This window comes from Gregarina niphandrodes (assembly GCF_000223845.1).
Source record: "Gregarina niphandrodes unplaced genomic scaffold scaffold00041, whole genome shotgun sequence".
In the NCBI taxonomy this organism is placed as follows: Eukaryota; Apicomplexa; class Conoidasida; order Eugregarinorida; family Gregarinidae; genus Gregarina; species Gregarina niphandrodes.
Window position 1 is genome coordinate 76,365 of NW_011645809.1, and position 16,157 is coordinate 92,521.

Genomic DNA, 16,157 nt, shown 5'->3' on the forward strand with positions numbered 1-16,157 from the left:
GTCATCACCCACCCGTGTCATCTCCCACCCGTGTCATCTCCCCACCCGTGTCATCTCCCCACCCGTGTCATCTCCCCACCCGTGTCATCTCCCCACCCGTGTCATCACCCCACCCGTGTCATCACCCCACCCGTGTCATCTCCCACATCCAGATTAACATATTGTTGACTTGTGCGTGTCTTTGTACAAATCGTTCTGGTACATGCAAGCCAGTCGATCCACTGAGACCACGTTATTCAATTTCCGCATCCGTAAGCACTCTCATCACGGTTCAATCTCAGTGATGAAAGCAACTCTAAGAGGATGCAGGTAGGCATAGGAACATATGCATAAGAGGATACACAAGCCCGCACGTGTATGTGCAGATACAATGTCAGACAGGGATAACTGATAAATACGAGATCTCCTCAAAGTTATTTCGGAAGCCAAGCGTAATGGTGTCATCATGATGATATTCATATAGCGTAGGTCACCACACACGCATCATAGACCCGTGTCTGGTTCGTCCAACTACATATCCCGTGTCAGATATAGAACATATCGCATCACCCATAAAGGTCAGCTTAGGTCTCCAAGTTTCATATCATCACTCTTGCGGGCACAGCTATCATGTCAGTAATTAAATGCCTATCTTATGAACTTCGTCATAGATATGAGTCGGTATCCTTTAAGTATTCATCATGATGCGAGGGTACGTAAATGCCGAGCTGGTGTGTTAGGAATCAATCAAGGAACCCGGACGGGAAGAGGTGAATGAGTTGCATGAGTGTGCGAACATAAATAACCGAGTGACATAGTTGTACGTGTCTTTGTACAAATCGTTCTGGTACATGCAAGCCAGTCGATCCACTGAGACCACGTTATTCAATTTCCGCATCCATAAGCACTCTCATCACGGTTCAATCTCAGTAATGAAAGCAACTCTAAGAGGATGCAGGCAACTATAAATAAGAACATAGACCAAGACGACACTCCAGACCAAGACGACACTCGGCTATACAATGTCAGACAGGGATAACTGATAAATACGAGATCTCCTCAAAGTTATTTCGGAAGCCAAGCGTAATGGTGTCATCATATGTGTGCACCGCTGTGCAGAGATGTACCACTAAACAGAAACGTGTCAGAACTATGACTCTGATGTCGTCTTCACATTGATTCAGACATATGCTTGTATCAAATCATCATTTGGTGTGTGTCGCTCGTAGATGTGTCAGAACTATGACTCTGATGTCGTCTTCACATTGATTCAGACATATGCTTGTATCAAATCATCATATTGAACCCGATGATAACTCACCGTATCACCTCCCACATTGACAAGTTAACTACAGTCGCAAATTAACTTCCGAAAGACAAATTACTCGAAGGCACGAAACTCCTCAAACACGAAACTCCACAGTCACGAAACACCACATCTTTTTATAAATAAAAAACCAGAAGGGCGATGTGCGTGTTCTGTCTTGGCGTCCTGAGCTCACGTCCTGAGCTCTTTTGAGGGCAAAGTATTGAACCTCTCTGTGCAATTCAACTCACTAGTTTCAACCCACTAGTTTTCGCCGAACTGCACAGTTGTGTGAAGTCTGGTTCCTAGAAGGTGCGGGGAAAAACAACTATTGTAAACGTTCTCTGAATGTAATAAGTCGTGAATGCATATCGATTCATGAGGCAAACCACATCCATAATACACTCTGCCCCCAGGTCCACAGTTATCTGCCACGTACCCAAAATAGGGCTGAGCTCTTGTGTCGGGCTGCAACAGCCTTTCTCTCGTGGGTCTTTTTGAAACCGTTTTCCTCTTCCCAAATGTAACTGGTTGTACTGCGACTTATGCAGACAAATCAGTCATTGGCAGACACGGGCATGTCTCCCGCGAGTAAGAAACCGGTTACAAAAGTTCAGCAACTAATACTGGCAGGCTTTTATGGAGATACGGTTGCGGGTTTTCCGCCCCGAAAGACCTCTCGCAACTTCGTTCTTACCCCCCGCGAAACCCCGAGCCTCTGACACAACGTCGATCGTTGGAGATATTAAAGAAGAGACGCAATGGTATAAGGATAGCTTCTCCAGCCGATCTTGGATCTCGTACGAGGTAGGATGATTGCACCGGTTTTTTCTGGGTTTGGATCCCGGAATTACGGACGATTTGCACCAACCGGGACTCGAACCCGGGCTTTAAGCTTGGGAAGCTCAAATCCTACCCTTGGACCATTGGTGCATCGAATTTTAGTGCGTTGTCAGAATACCCTTCCTCCAGACTCCCTCGCTGCCATGCACAACTCCGTCACACACATTTGTAACTCATATCGATGGTAAGCAAATGGCTTTCGCGATTCCTAACGTCATGTTGAGAGGCGGCGAACGGTGTCACTTTGAACTGAGGAAACAAATTCCAGCCGGTTTTGCTCGGTAGAAAAGTAAGTAGGAGCTGTTCATTCAGTCTTGCTCGCACGGGAAAGGACCCAATTAAATGTAGATGCGAACTGGGTACAGGTTCAACGAAGATGACCTCCTCCAAAGGCTGGTTCCGGTCGTTGGCAGTTCCGTTCTTACCGCCAAGTTCATTCTTACCGCCAAGTTCGTTCCTATACATTGAGGCCGCGTTTAGATTAAGTTCCACTGAATCTTCTGGTGCAACGCCGCCCGATTCTATTCCGTCTTCTTCCCGATGGCCGTCATCCCCGCCGTCATCCCCGGCGTCATCCCCGGCGTCGTGATTTGCTTGTAGGAAACTTGGGTCTTTGAAAACTGCTTCGAGCATATCATGCTTGCTTTGCATATCGTGCGGCACAGGTTTGGCTGATGGTTGTGGGGATGTGACAGGATGTCGCCTTCGAACGATTTTGAAAGCGATTGTAGCTGGTATACCGAGACTGGTTTCCTTCGGTAATGAAAGCGGAATTAGTTTCGGCTTGATCCTTGATTCGAGGTAACTGTCTATCACATGTGTGGGCATGGGCAGTTCGATGGTGAATGCGCCCATTTCAGCAACGCCACAAATGCTGTATTTTAACAAGTACGTCAGGGTTTGGAAAATTTGGTTGCCGGATCGTTCGAATATAGCAGGATGAACGAAAGAGGTTTTGGATCCTGGGTGCCGTAGAATAAAAGGAGGAGTTTTTATTAGAGAGATGGCTCCATTTTCATAAAGTAGTTCTTGTATCTGAAGTGTTCCTTGACAGTTGTTTTCTAGAAGCAGTTCCGTCCAATATTCCGTATCCTGTTGTGCCAGGTCCTGTGTCAGGTCCTGTGCCAGGTCCTGTGTCAGGTCCTGTGCCAGGTCCTGTGCCAGGTCCTGTGCCAGGTCCTGTGCCAGGTCCTGTGCCAGGTCCTGTGTCAGGTCCTGTGCCAGGTCCAGGTGGGGTTGGGTATTGCGCTGGTTGGCAGCAATCTGCCTGTCGTCGTTCATTCGTCGGAGTCTGGCATTAGGTGTAATGGTTTTTGACTTGATTCTTTGTGTAAATAGGATAGGGTCTACACAGTTGACGGTATATATGCTTCGAAACTCTATATCCCGTTTCTCATTTCGTCCGTAGATCAAAAAGTTCCGTTTGCAACTGACATGTATGCACAGCTGGCAGGACGATAACGCATGAAAGTTGAAGACGAATGATGCCAATTGGCAAGGGCTAAGGGCCTCGACGTAATGGTCATAGAGGATCTTTTCGGGAACAGCTGCCCGTTTATCTCCAGCGACCTTGACCACGATCCGTACATCCTCCACACGACAATGGTAGGGAGACCTTTCCGGATGGGAGGAAACTGATAGCTGATTAGTTGCCGCCACACATAACTTAAGATACATCCCCGTATAAATAGGTGCTCGTAAACTGGTCATACCCTTGACACCTGAACAGGCAGCTAATAACAGATCACTCCAGTCAACACTACCGCTCAAAGGCGGATATACGTTACCACTTTCCTTCTTAAGATTGTCCGAAATCTCCTGCAACACTGTTACATAACCAGACAACTCATATTCCGAAATGGAACCTTCCAGACGTAACAAATTCTGAAAGGACCATAGATGATGTCTTTACCCGGGGGTCTTTACCCGGGGGTCTTTACCCGGGGGTCTTTACCCGACCATGGCCCCCGGGGGGGGGGGGGGGGGCGACCGTGGATAGGGGGTACCCGACCGTGGATAGGGGGTACCCGACCGTGGATAAGGTACAAGATTGATGCCATAGTTAGGGCTTTCATATTGTGCACCGTGAATTCTCTCCATATGAATTTATTCGAAGTCCCAACAACTTCTAACGAGTATAATGCTGGTCGATTAAAACGTCGACTCGATTGGCGTCGGGTTGATGATGAGTTGCAGCAGGATGAGCCTGCGGATATTTCAAGTGATGAAGAGGTTCCGGAAGATGAGCTTTTTGATGAAACGGCATCCTTATCTGATAGTGATGTGCAACTGAGTGCCTGGGATGCACTGCAACTCCAAAAGATGGAGTTATTCTCTATGAATGAAATAGACAGGAACAATCAACAAAATGAGGATACGATAAAACGTCAATGGACATCTAATCTACCCTTAATGCCATCACCAATCTTACCGACAAGGAATACACTTATTTCCTTGTAATACGTTTCGGTCATATTAACAGGAGTAGGAAATCTTTAAAAGGCAAATTACGAACACGATTTATGTACACACGTGTGTATTCGCTTAAACCTAATGAAAATAAACCATTCGAAAAGCCAAGTAGGTTTCAGCACGTAAGTTAATTTGTTATATATATGTGTTTAGTAATAATTTGGCGAGATAAGATCTTAAAATTATCACGTATAGACTTACATTCATTCAGTATTGAATTTCAATTATGGAGAGTATCTGATTATACATTTAATGAGTTTGTATGTAAACAAGAATTAACATTTGCGCGTGTTTTAAAACAAGAAGCTAGGGCTGCTATTGAGTTGGTGAAGACGGTGAAGAATGATGAGTCGTTAATTAGTCGTCGTAAAGTTAAGAATGTAAATGCTCCCATAATTCGTTTATCTGTTATATTATCATTAGCAGAAGTTTATAGCTTTGATTGTCGATTATTAGGTTGGACAATTGATTTATTAAATGGAACTCCAATGCGTAAGCGTCAATTAGTATTTGATGTACCTACATCATTAACACGACGTCAAGTCATATGGTCACGAAGTTGGTCTGGATCTAAGTTCCCTGGTGGAGTGACATTTTCTTATACAGGAAGTGAGCAATCATTCTGTACTAATTATATTCGTGTTCATGTTTATGAAAAACCTGTAGAACATTTGATATGGAGTGCTATGGCACTTATAGGCACGGCGGTAATTAACTTAAAGAATGTTGAAATTCTACCACAGCGAAAAGGCATGTTAAAAAAATTAAGTATTGATCCTACTACAGTTGATGTCGGTAATATTCAAGGTAAACTATTCGCCAATCGTATAAGCGGCTCTGGTATAAAATCATCAGATGTAGGTGGAGGACAACCCCAAGGACCAGGTTCATTAATTACAGAATTAGATAGCTCTGAACGATACTTAGTTGTTAGATTATTCAGGCTATCCAAACTTATCGGAAAGGATTGGAGCCAGTCAAGTAACCCATCCGTAGAATTCATATGGGACGGCTATGAGAACCGCAGTCGTACGGTATATCAGAGTCTTCAACCCATCTTCAATGAGACCTTCCATTTCCCCGTACGATTGATACATGACAGTATCTTGAAAAAAGAGGAATTAATTCAGAACTGTCTACCCATCGATCTTGTAACAAAAGGACCCGTATATGTAAAAGTATGGCACACGGATGATGACGGAAACATTGAGTTGTTGGCATCGGGACAAATTCCAATGTACTTGTTAACTAGCAATGAGACAACACTCGAATTAAGGTCTCTTTTGGAAAGTGTAGACTATCAGCAAGATGATCGAAAATTCGCGCGTCGAGAAGCCGCTTCGGAAGCCGCTGATGATGAGGAGGAGGAGGAGGGCGAACGTCAAGCTGAAGAAGAAACAGGCGGATTGCCCTTTTATTTAAAGAAGGTACGCACACGCGTGTTCAACAACGACAATTTCCTCCTGGAAAATGCACTAGGTGTGCGTGGTGAGGCGGTAAATAGTACCTCGTCAATGTCCTTCGAATTCTACTTCTTCCCCGCCATGCCAGAAGGTCTAAAAATACCAAAAATGACAGACGCTGCTCGACAACAATTCGTCTACAATCAGATACGGAATCGCTGGGAACGCGATTGGATCCAGTGGCAGCGTAGCTACCGTGAATGGTACCCACAGGCACCTCCCGGCCGTGTATGGATGTGTATGTCCCGTCGTGGCGGTGAGGGCTGGTATCCTCTTTGCGGTTACATCTCACCTACGCCGGTACCCAAGGGCATTTCGGGACCGGGAGAGCTATTGCATTGGGTCAGCTGCATCTCCTATACCAACACTACCGGCGGCACCATCGGTAACGCCACGGGAACAGTTGGATGGAACACGCCGAACCACACACTAAACGTACGGAAAGGCACGATACAGGAACACGCTGCTGTACTCTGCTCTTTCCTTCTTGGACTTGGCTTTGACGCTTACGTAGCCCTCGGGACACTCAAGAGTGACCAACCTGGCGCCCCTGGACGCGCCTACGCCTGGGTCATCACCCGGGACGCCGGACAGTATGTGACCCACTGGGATCCGCTTCTCAAGCAGTGCTTCTCAACACCCATGCGTTACGGGGTCACACATCGCGCCTCACCAGAAACTGAAGGCTACGACCCCGAGGAACTTGCACATGGTATCGACGTCCATGCCGCGGATGAAGAACATCCCTATTTCAACGGCGAGTTCCTTAATGAATATTACAACCGCCTGGCCAAACAACAGGGTCTCCAACAGGTCCTTCCATTTACCAAACGGGAAGCCGGTGCCACTGACCTGGAAGTCCTCCTCCAAGGTGGCTCTGATCCAAGCTTAGGCGGCCCGGTGTTAGGTGGCACGGTGTTAGGTGGGGGGGAGGAAGACGAGTCCGAGGACGAGATGACTCGCGAGGAGGTTTTGGCACTGCTGGGACTCGAACCGGGAACCGCGGGTGCGGCTGCGGTTCTGAAGTCCGTGGACCAGACCGAACAGCGGAAGCCCAAAGTGGACGATGGCGACCTATTGCTGGCCCCAGCTGCTGAGCTCTGCAGCTTCGAACTCGCCTCCTGGTTACCCTACGCCACCCTCGAAACCTTCTTCAATAACGAACAGGTCTATGGCAACCTACAGAACGCGGATCCGACGGTCATTTATTACGACGTTGAGTCACCCTACCAATGGCGACCATTACTCGGCCAGGCCGTGGCACCGGTGGACACGGACGTCTTTATCTCCCCGCCGCCGACGGAGACGGAGGTAGAGTCCATAGAACAGAACCTAGCGGCCGACTTACGGGAACTGATTCAACTTGCACGAAACAACAAGGGTCTTACAACACAGTTCGAGAACTCCGAGACCTACCTCAGCCACCTTAACAAATACCTAGAAATGATGGAGTATAAAGCACGACTAGACGTTCGTTGCATATCCAAACATGATATGCAGACTAGCACGGCTAATCATCATGGTACGGACATGTCTACAACCACTGACGCCATGGGAAGCGCCGGGGATGAGAACTTCTTGCCCGATATGAAGGCGGCCTTAAATGTCAGCATGCGATCCAGTCTTAGACACAAGACTCTCGCGGCATTTGGACTTCCTCGAGACAAGTCTTTAGGTGTCCGAAACCGGGGCGTAGAGGCCGAAGATCAGACGGTAGACGAAGATCAGACGGAAGACCAAGTCGAAAACCAGACCGGAGAGAAGAGGACACGACGTTTTACTCGAGAACAGGCGGCTGTCAGCAACGGCGAAGACGTTGTCGGTCTGCAACACATCAGCCCAGTACTCCCGGCTGGCGCGGTACGCCGCCGTAATCGCAACTGCACGCTACCCACGCTGAAAAACACGCAGCACTATGTTACGCGCACGGAAGATTACATCAACGTCTTTGACGACCCAGACTCCGCTGAGGCAGCGGCGTTGGAGGATCGAGAGACTGCAGTGGTTCTGCCCGAGGGTGACCAGTTGTCGCTTGAGCACGCAGGGGAGCACGCCATGCTCAATCCGATCGAGTCTTACAGCTCGGTGGACGACGTGGAGTCGGAAGAGGAACAGGAAGGCGAGGAGCGGTATGGAGAAGGGGAAAGGGAGGATTATGGAGCTGGGGGTGGGGGATATGGAGCTGGGGCGTATGGAGCTGGTGGGGAGGGCGAGGCTGGCCGACGAGAAGGTGTTCTGGACGGCGGAGAGCCAGGTTACGACGACGAGTTTGGGGACAACTTTGCCGCCAAGGAGGAGGAGGAGGAGGAAGCTGGGGAGTATGATGAGGGGGCGTACATGCCAGGCAGCATGGCCAGTGGTCGCGGCTCCGGCTTGCCGCTCCTGCTGCACGATTTCGACTTCAATAACGACGACGTGGACCGCGAACATTACACAAACGAAATGCGCAAGTGGGAGACCTGCCGTACGCTCGAAGACGGCTTCCGACTCTGGCGCAAACGCAAACTGCCGGTCAAGGACAACTGCGCCTTCTGCGGCGTCCCCGTCCACCTCGCCGGGTCCGATGTACCCTCTTTCCGCGCCAAGCTGCTTTCCGCACCCCGTGTCCAACCACTCATTGACATCAGCAACAAAAACATCGCCTACGTCATCACCGCCAAAGCATTCCCGCTCGTTGGCGGACTCATTTCGTGCTGGATCTTCCTAGGCGTCGTCACGCCCAAAGTTTAAGGTAAAGTCTACTCAGCCGACCGGCCGTACCTAAGCCCAGTGGTCTTTGTCTACTAAACCAAGTGGCCACGTCTACTAACCCAATGACCATGACCAAGCTTTCTGGCCGCCAGAGTCGGCCCCCTGGCCGCCAGAGTCGGCCCCCAGGCAACCCTTGACCTTTTTTGATCCGCGTTAATAAATGTTCCCGGTCCCATGGAGCGCAGCCTGCGATGACACCGAGGAAAGCGCGACAGTAAGCCCAGCACACACGTGTGCGCAACCCGAAAATGGGTCAACATTTCAGCAACAATCACGCCACGGATGTTCTTTAGAGTTCCAGTAGTTCCAGTGGCCCGCCGCTGTCCTCTTCGGTGTTGCCTGCGGGTGACGAGATGTCGGTCTACCTGCGTCATTTTCTGTCCGTTCACTCGCGGGTCCACATGAAGCGGCAGTCGTCGGCAGCGACTGCGGGACTGCGGCGCCAGACGAGCATCGATACCGTACGGACGGAGCCTCTGAATCGTGGAACCAGTACAGGGCTGATACCGACGAGGCCGACGGTTATTTACTCACCTCCCTCCCAGCCGATGGATATCGCTCCTCAAAGAAATAACATGGTATGATCCCGCCTGGCCTCCTCCCGCATGTTCCTCTCCCGCAAAGCGTCTTTGTAGATCTCTTCTAAATCGCCGTTGGCGAGTCCCGGTTCCCGAAGTCGGTTGCCAGCGAGCCCAAACGGTGACTATTTTCGGAATGGGGATTCGGTCACTAGCGGCCGCGAGAGTCCGACCGCGCCGATGGTCACGGCCGAGGACCGGGAATGGCTCAAGCGCGAGCGGCATCGTCTCCTGCAGGAGCAGGCCAAGAGGGATGAACCTAAAAGGACTGGATTTATGAGCTCGCCTTCAGCCGCGGAATTCGCCCGCTCCCCGCAGCGCGCCGTCCCGCGCAGCGGCGGTAAAACAATGACCCGAGAGCCAACGCCTAGCACCCGAAACATTTCTGGTGGGCACTACTACGCGCCGGGCAGTCCCTCTCCCGCTATGGTTGGCGGCTCTCCCGCTTTGGCTGGCGGCTCCCCCTCTATGGCTGGCTCTCCTGCCACGGCTGGACCTGCCGCCACGGCTGGACCTGCCGGGGGCTTCGCGACGGCTCTCGAGAAAGACAAGGTCTTGACCAACAGTTCTGGTGTGAGTTCGCCGCCAGTACGGCCTACGCGGAAGAACGGCGACGTGGGTTCTCGGCGGCGACCGGCGCGACCCAGCGACCGATCTCCGGACATCGCCTCTGTCGAAAAGGTATCGGTAGACCTGCGGGCAGATCCGCGGGGTGACCTAAGGCTTGACGCTCGAATAGACCCTCGAGTGGACTTGCGGGAAAGATTGCTTCCGAGTCCGGTTGCGTCTCAGTCGCCCAAAGAGGCGCGTCAGTCCAATGGCACCGCGGCGCGTGCCTCGCCGGGACGCAGCTCCGCCAGCCACACCCTGCGTCCCGTAGACCGCATAGGGGAGCGGACCGGACCGGGGGATCGCACCACTGGGTCACCCGGGGATCGGACCGGGTCGGGTAATCGCCCTGGGTCGGGTAATCGGCCGGACCCAGCACGGTCGGACCCCGCTCTGTCGTTAGAGAGCAAGAAGCGGGCAGCGGCAGGCGAAAATAGCCGAACGAGGCTGGCGGAACGCGAGAAAGCGGAGACCGACATGCGGTCGCCCAAAGCCGGCTCTGGACGTGGGGATCATGGTGGTCCTGGTCGTGGTTCGGGTGAGGTGGAGGACCAGGCATCTAGTGGACGACATCGTGGCGTAGGTTTGAAACGGCAGCCAACGGTGGAGAGCCGCAACGCATCGGGGGTGCCGAGTTCGAGCTCATCGCGACTGCGGGAGCGTGTGGAGGAGACGGTGGAAGCAACTTCGAGTGATTCTAAGGACGTCCCGATTTCGCCGGAGTCAGCGACCGGACGCGATGCCGGCAATCAAGAAGGGCGGGTCAGAGGCGGTCCTCCGACGGCGTCGAATAACTTGCTCGAAATGCGCTCGGTTGACTACCATGTGAGTGCCTCCATGAGCGTCGCCTCGCGTCTTACTGACTGCCCCGTCCCGAATCGTCGGAGTGCACTCGCCGCGACCTTCACCGGCTCTGTTGGCGGCAACGGAGTAGGGGCCGGATACGCCTCGGGAGTAGGGGCCTACACCTCCGGGAGTGCGTATGCCGCGGGCGACTTGCGAAGTTTGGTGCGGCATCCGGAGTCACGTGGCGCAGAGTCACGTGGAGCAGAGTCACGTGGAGCAGAGTCACGTGGAGCGGAGTCTCGAACTCAGGAGCCGCATAGCGTGGAGGCGGCGAGCCTGGACACGTCCGCGGAGGACTTCGGATCGGGTCGACGGGGCGAGCCGCAACGGCGACGACGTATCGTGCAGCCGACAGTTCAGATGGAATTGTTGGCACCGGGACGGTTGCGGAAGCCGCGGACAATCGGGGAGCGACCGACGATGAAGGCGGTGGCGGGTGCGAAGCCAGGGGCATTGCTCGAGCAGCGCTTTACGGAGGCGCCGCAGACGCTTCGGGCGACTGAGGGTGCGTGTCCAGTCGCATTCGAACAACGAGTCGCTGAAGCCGCCCGTCGAGACTGGACCGCGCGACATCTCCTTACCAAACCGCATTTGGGCGACCCCCGACTGGGCGACTGCCGGCTGGGGGACCCCCGACGGGGGGACCCGCGGTTGGGCGACCCCCGACTTCAAGACGCACGGCTGGGGGACCGGCTGCCGAGTCTTGAGTCGGAACAGCCGCGCCAGGCGCATGGGCGCTCCAGCGGCGCTGCGAACGGTTCGGGTTTGCTGGCCGCGGGCTTTAGTGCCAGTCTGGGCGCTGGACTGGGGCAGTTCCCGGGCGCAGCGCTGGCCCAGGCAAGCACTGGCAATTCACCGACCGCGGTGGCCCCCGGTGCGGTCTCTGGCGGGGGAGTGGTTCCTGGTGGGGGAATGGTTCCTGGTGGGGGAATGGTTCCTGGTGGGGGAGTGGTCTCTGATAGGGGTGTGGTAGGCGCGTTGGCGAGCCGGCGACGCTCGGACCTTTTATCAAAGGTGATTCGCGAGATCGGGTCGGCCAGTGTGTTAGACTATGCGGATTTGGAGCTCATTACGACGAGTGGTCGCGGGATCGCGCTGCGTGACTACGCCGGGAACCCGGAGGAACTGCTGCCCACGTCCTTCCGCATCAACTCGGGCACCTTCTGCAGCGTGTACCTCGGAAGACTTTATGGCCGTGATGTGGCGGTGAAGTGCCCCCATAAGAAGCTGCTCCAAACCGACCCTGGTATGATGGTCCATCGCGCGCTGGCTGAGTGGAAGATCCTCGCGCAGATAGACGACCCGCACATCGTCCAACTGCTCGGCGGCATTGTGCTCAACGGCGACACTGTGTGGTTGGTTACCGAGTTCGTGCACGGCGGAGACGTCTACAACGTAGGATCGAACACACACACATGTTTGTGTCCGATGCACGACAAGAGCTTGTGCATCACGACAAGTGGTTGTGCATCACGACAAGTGGTTGTACACACTGGCACGTTATCGCACACACGTGTGCACACACATACTTTGTTGTAGTTGTTGTACCACAAGCCGGTGCGGTTGTCTGGCGCGCGTCGGTTGCGTTTGATGGAGCAGTTGGCGGAGGGGTTGGCCTATTTGCACGCTCGGCGTGTGGCGCACAAGGACATAAAGTGCAATAATTTGTTGGTGACCGCGGGAGACGTGTTGAAGATTTGCGACTTTGGAGATGCGGAGGTATTGACTCAGAGGTACTTACAATGTTGCACGGCGGCTACGTGGCAATATGTGTCTCCAGAGTTGGTATGTTCGGAGGATGCTGCGCGTCCTGTAGGTGCTACAGAGTTGGTAGATGTGTGGGCAATGGGTTGCGTGTATTTGGAGATGCTATGTTGTCCTACGCCGTTTTACCATTTGCTGGATGGTGTGCCAGAGAGTATGCAACGAGAGGAGCTAAGGGCGCATTACTTGTGTGGACGATTGAAGCGTGAGATACGCATTCCTCGTCACCTACCAGCCAAGTTACATGCCATCTTATCGGCCTGTCTTCAGTTCGATGCCAATCGACGATGCTCCAGTCAGGAGGTTGTCAACTACATTAAAGCACAGCGTTGTCTACTACAACATGATCTCGAACTCTGGCTCGATCGTACCGCCGCCACTACACTGGCACCCCAAACCAAGAAAAACACCCCTAACAAAACGGGCAAATCCCCACAACCTATCTGGCCAATCGCAACAGCCACCGGAACAAACGGGAGTCCAAGGGCAGCCATGCTCAACGCCAGAGCTGCGCTCCTCACCAGATGGTAAAACAGTTTTTGTAGAACATGTAAGAATAATGACAGTCCCCATCAAACCGAATTCGTCGTGCACGGCGCAGCCCCCCCCCCCCCCCGGGGCCACTCAGTTATTTGCTGGGGGGTTGGTGTGCTCAGTTGGGAGCTTGAGACGAGCCTGCACTTACATCACGGTGCTCGTTTGACAGCCTGTTATTAAGACTCTATCTAAAAACCCCTAGGTAGGACCACCGGGTGGTTAGAGCCTCCCTGAAAACCCCGGACGGACATCATGGGGGATGTGGCATGTGAGCGGATCAAGCACTGCCACCCACCTGTTGTACCATGGCGTCAATAAGGTCGTCATCCTCCATGCCCAAGTCTTCCGCTGTGTGATCCCCCCGGATGCGCTCCCCATCATATAGGAAACGGACCGCGTCCAAAGACTGGCCGAGTCTAGCACAATATGTTGTCATTAACTTCTCCATCTTTGTGGTCTTCCTGATACGGAAATACACCTCATTGCCATCCACCGAACGTACTTTGACTTGGATGTGGTCAGTAGGTACCTTAGTCTCCGTCTGCTGCTCTTCACTCATATTTTACAAAAATAAATTTTCTGCTTGAGCACCCTGGCTTATTAGCTCTAGATGGCCAAAGCCCGGTGAAAAATAAGATTAAAATGCAAAATGGACACCCGTGTGCCAACAGGTAGGGGGGTAGCAGCAAGGGCAGGTCAAGCCAAGCCCGGCAGTTGTTTCGCGTGCATTACGATTGTGTCTTCGCTCATCACTATTATACATTCATCGTCAAAAAAAGTCGACCCGCAAACAGTCGATTCCTAAGGGTGAGCTTTTGTCTAAGGCACAAAATATTATTAGAGTCGTCAGTGGCGTCCCAACAGTGGGTGATGTGTGCCAGTTCATGGTTTTCCAGCAGCTTGTAGTGTCTCAGCGGTCCGCATACAACTATCAAGGTGCTGACACCAGCGGGCCTCGATCCGGCGGGTTTCGATCCGGCGGGTTTCGATCCGGCCGGTTTCGATCCGGCGTTAGTATTTTACGTTCTGATGAATGACTCGCAGACGTCGGGGTCGCACAGGTCGACATCGGGGTTGACTCTGCACGCGCCATAAGCCAGAGTGCATGCGTAGCCGCAGTCGCGGATGGCGGCTACTTGGAAGACCGCGGACTCGTCATTCCAGGCCTTGTTGACAGCGCCCAGATCGGATAGCGGGATGGAGACGTATCCGTGAGAGCGTTCATACCAGAATTGTTTGCCAGACTCGATGCCCGTCCTGATGTAAAGTAGGGTATCGTCGCAGGTCAGTACTCCGGCGCAGGGCAGGAGATCGGTGGAGTCGCCTTCGAGATGGATGACTCGCAGTTCTACGTTATTCCTTACGGACTCGAGGAAGTCTTTGTCTCCGAAGTACGGGTTACCGAAGCCGACTACATCCACCTGCAGCTGGTCGGCAAACTGTCTGCTCAAGTGGTCGCCAAGTCCGGCCGCGGCGCCCACGGCGGGCGCGTCGGCTGCGGTGATGGTCAGCTTGCTCACAATCCCACTGTCCGCGAGTGAGGTCACAAGACTCTCCACCTCCATAGTGAGGGGCGCCAGCATGGCCTGCATATATGAGCTCGAGCCATCGTGTAATTGACCGGTGAAGTTATACAGGTACTTGAAGGCTTGTTGGTTATACAACGCGAAACGGCTGTCATAGCTAGTGAGCGACCGGCGGATGGTCATCAACAAGTTATTGCCTCGACGCGCGATCACAGCTAAGGGAGTGCGCAGCGTCAGGTCGCTACCCTTATACATCGGCTCGTTGGTATAAATAACTCGACTCACCACCCACTCCGGCAAAATCGTTTCAAAGACCTCGGTATCACGGTACAGCTGGTGGATGGAACTGACCTTGTTCTTCTTAACGGTCTTCCCCAGCTCCGCCTGCAACAATTTGCGTTCCGCGTAGCGTTCCAGCTTCTCAATCGCCTTCCACAAAAGGTAGTAGACCTTGCGTTCTCCTCCAACTACACTTAAGTCCAAATTATCAGGTGTGGAACGGTACTGCTGGATAAAGAGGTCAAGGGGTTGTTGCGCCGCGGTTGCGGGTGCTAGACACTGGTCCGGGATGACAACGCCGAAGTCTTCGGAGGGATTCAACACCTTCTCGTAGACCGCGTTCGGGTCGTTGTACTGGTAGTTGTCTTGGCAGTAATGATCGACGGTGACACCCGCCATGAGATTGCAGAAACTTTCCGTCTCCACCTGCTGCGACACAATCATGTTGCAGACAGCCCCACTCACCCCACCCAAGTCGTCACTAACCGACGAAGACTTGGCCGATGGCTCGGCCGCTAGCCGCTTCTTGGCCAAGGCCGCCTTCAGCGCACCAGCCATCATATCCTCGTAAGAACTCGTCGTCCTCCTCTGACTCGACTGATACACCATATCTGACGTCGACTGCTTCTTCAGAGACGACGCATACGCCTCCATGTAACTCTTCGCAGACTCCTGCAAACCCAACGATCGTCGGTAAGGATATGTCTCCGCCTTGAGCACACCCTTGTCCGTACACATCGGATTAGAACGGAAGTCATTCGCCATCCAGTACTCGATCATAGGGTAAGCATCACTCTCCGGCACACCCTCCGCCGCTAGCACCGTCCCCACGATAGCGAGCAACCGTTTCATCATCGACAAAAATTTACTGTCTCGAAAATATAACACACAAACGCGACCACAATTTTCAGTTTAGTTGACTTGACCCGGTTGCTTGGACCCGCCCCAGTTGGTATGAATCATCCACTGGAAAATAAGGCGGAACGACGCTTCAGCCCACCCACCCAAAAGATCGACCAAATTAACACGCTCAACAATCCCCCAAACAAAGACAAACTGTAAACAAAGCTCTGATAATGTTGTGCCCAATCATCTACAACCGGGACTTCTGACGCAATAGTTCCGAGGCACGGCTCTCGGCTTCCCATAGCCCTCCCTTCATTCGCAACAGACAGTGACTCCGTTCAGCGCAACGTTCTTGGCT

The 16,157-nt window shown here is 52.8% G+C and overlaps 5 protein-coding genes and 1 non-coding gene across 6 annotated transcripts; 2 read left to right on the forward strand and 4 right to left on the reverse strand.

Annotated features, from left to right (window-relative positions):
- Positions 1–2,147: 2,147 nt before the first annotated feature.
- Positions 2,148–2,218, reverse strand: GNI_148500. Its single transcript has one exon. It is a non-coding gene; the product is annotated as a tRNA-Gly (tRNA).
- Positions 2,219–2,284: 66 nt separating this feature from the next.
- GNI_148510 (hypothetical protein) lies at positions 2,285–4,228 on the reverse strand (the record flags this gene model as incomplete). Its single annotated transcript, XM_011134402.1, has 2 exons — positions 2,285–4,012; positions 4,175–4,228. 2 exons carry the CDS (start codon positions 4,226–4,228, stop codon positions 2,285–2,287), a joined length of 1,782 nt encoding a protein of 593 aa, XP_011132704.1.
- Positions 4,229–4,650: 422 nt separating this feature from the next.
- Positions 4,651–8,793, forward strand: GNI_148520 (C2 domain protein; the record flags this gene model as incomplete). The annotated part of the gene is made up of 2 exons (XM_011134403.1): positions 4,651–4,708; positions 4,754–8,793. 2 exons carry the CDS (start codon positions 4,651–4,653, stop codon positions 8,791–8,793), a joined length of 4,098 nt encoding a protein of 1,365 aa, XP_011132705.1.
- Positions 8,794–9,572: 779 nt separating this feature from the next.
- On the forward strand, positions 9,573–13,142 carry GNI_148530 (protein kinase domain protein; the record flags this gene model as incomplete). The annotated part of the gene is made up of 2 exons (XM_011134404.1): positions 9,573–12,242; positions 12,387–13,142. 2 exons carry the CDS (start codon positions 9,573–9,575, stop codon positions 13,140–13,142), a joined length of 3,426 nt encoding a protein of 1,141 aa, XP_011132706.1.
- Positions 13,143–13,425: 283 nt separating this feature from the next.
- Positions 13,426–13,707, reverse strand: GNI_148540 (putative ubiquitin-like protein; the record flags this gene model as incomplete). The annotated part of the gene is made up of 1 exon (XM_011134405.1): positions 13,426–13,707. One exon carries the CDS (start codon positions 13,705–13,707, stop codon positions 13,426–13,428), a length of 282 nt encoding a protein of 93 aa, XP_011132707.1.
- A 460-nt stretch (positions 13,708–14,167) lies between these two features.
- GNI_148550 (hypothetical protein) lies at positions 14,168–15,805 on the reverse strand (the record flags this gene model as incomplete). Its single annotated transcript, XM_011134406.1, has 1 exon — positions 14,168–15,805. The coding sequence occupies one exon, from the start codon at positions 15,803–15,805 to the stop codon at positions 14,168–14,170; it is 1,638 nt and encodes a 545-aa protein (XP_011132708.1).
- Between the last annotated feature and the right edge of the window lie 352 nt (positions 15,806–16,157).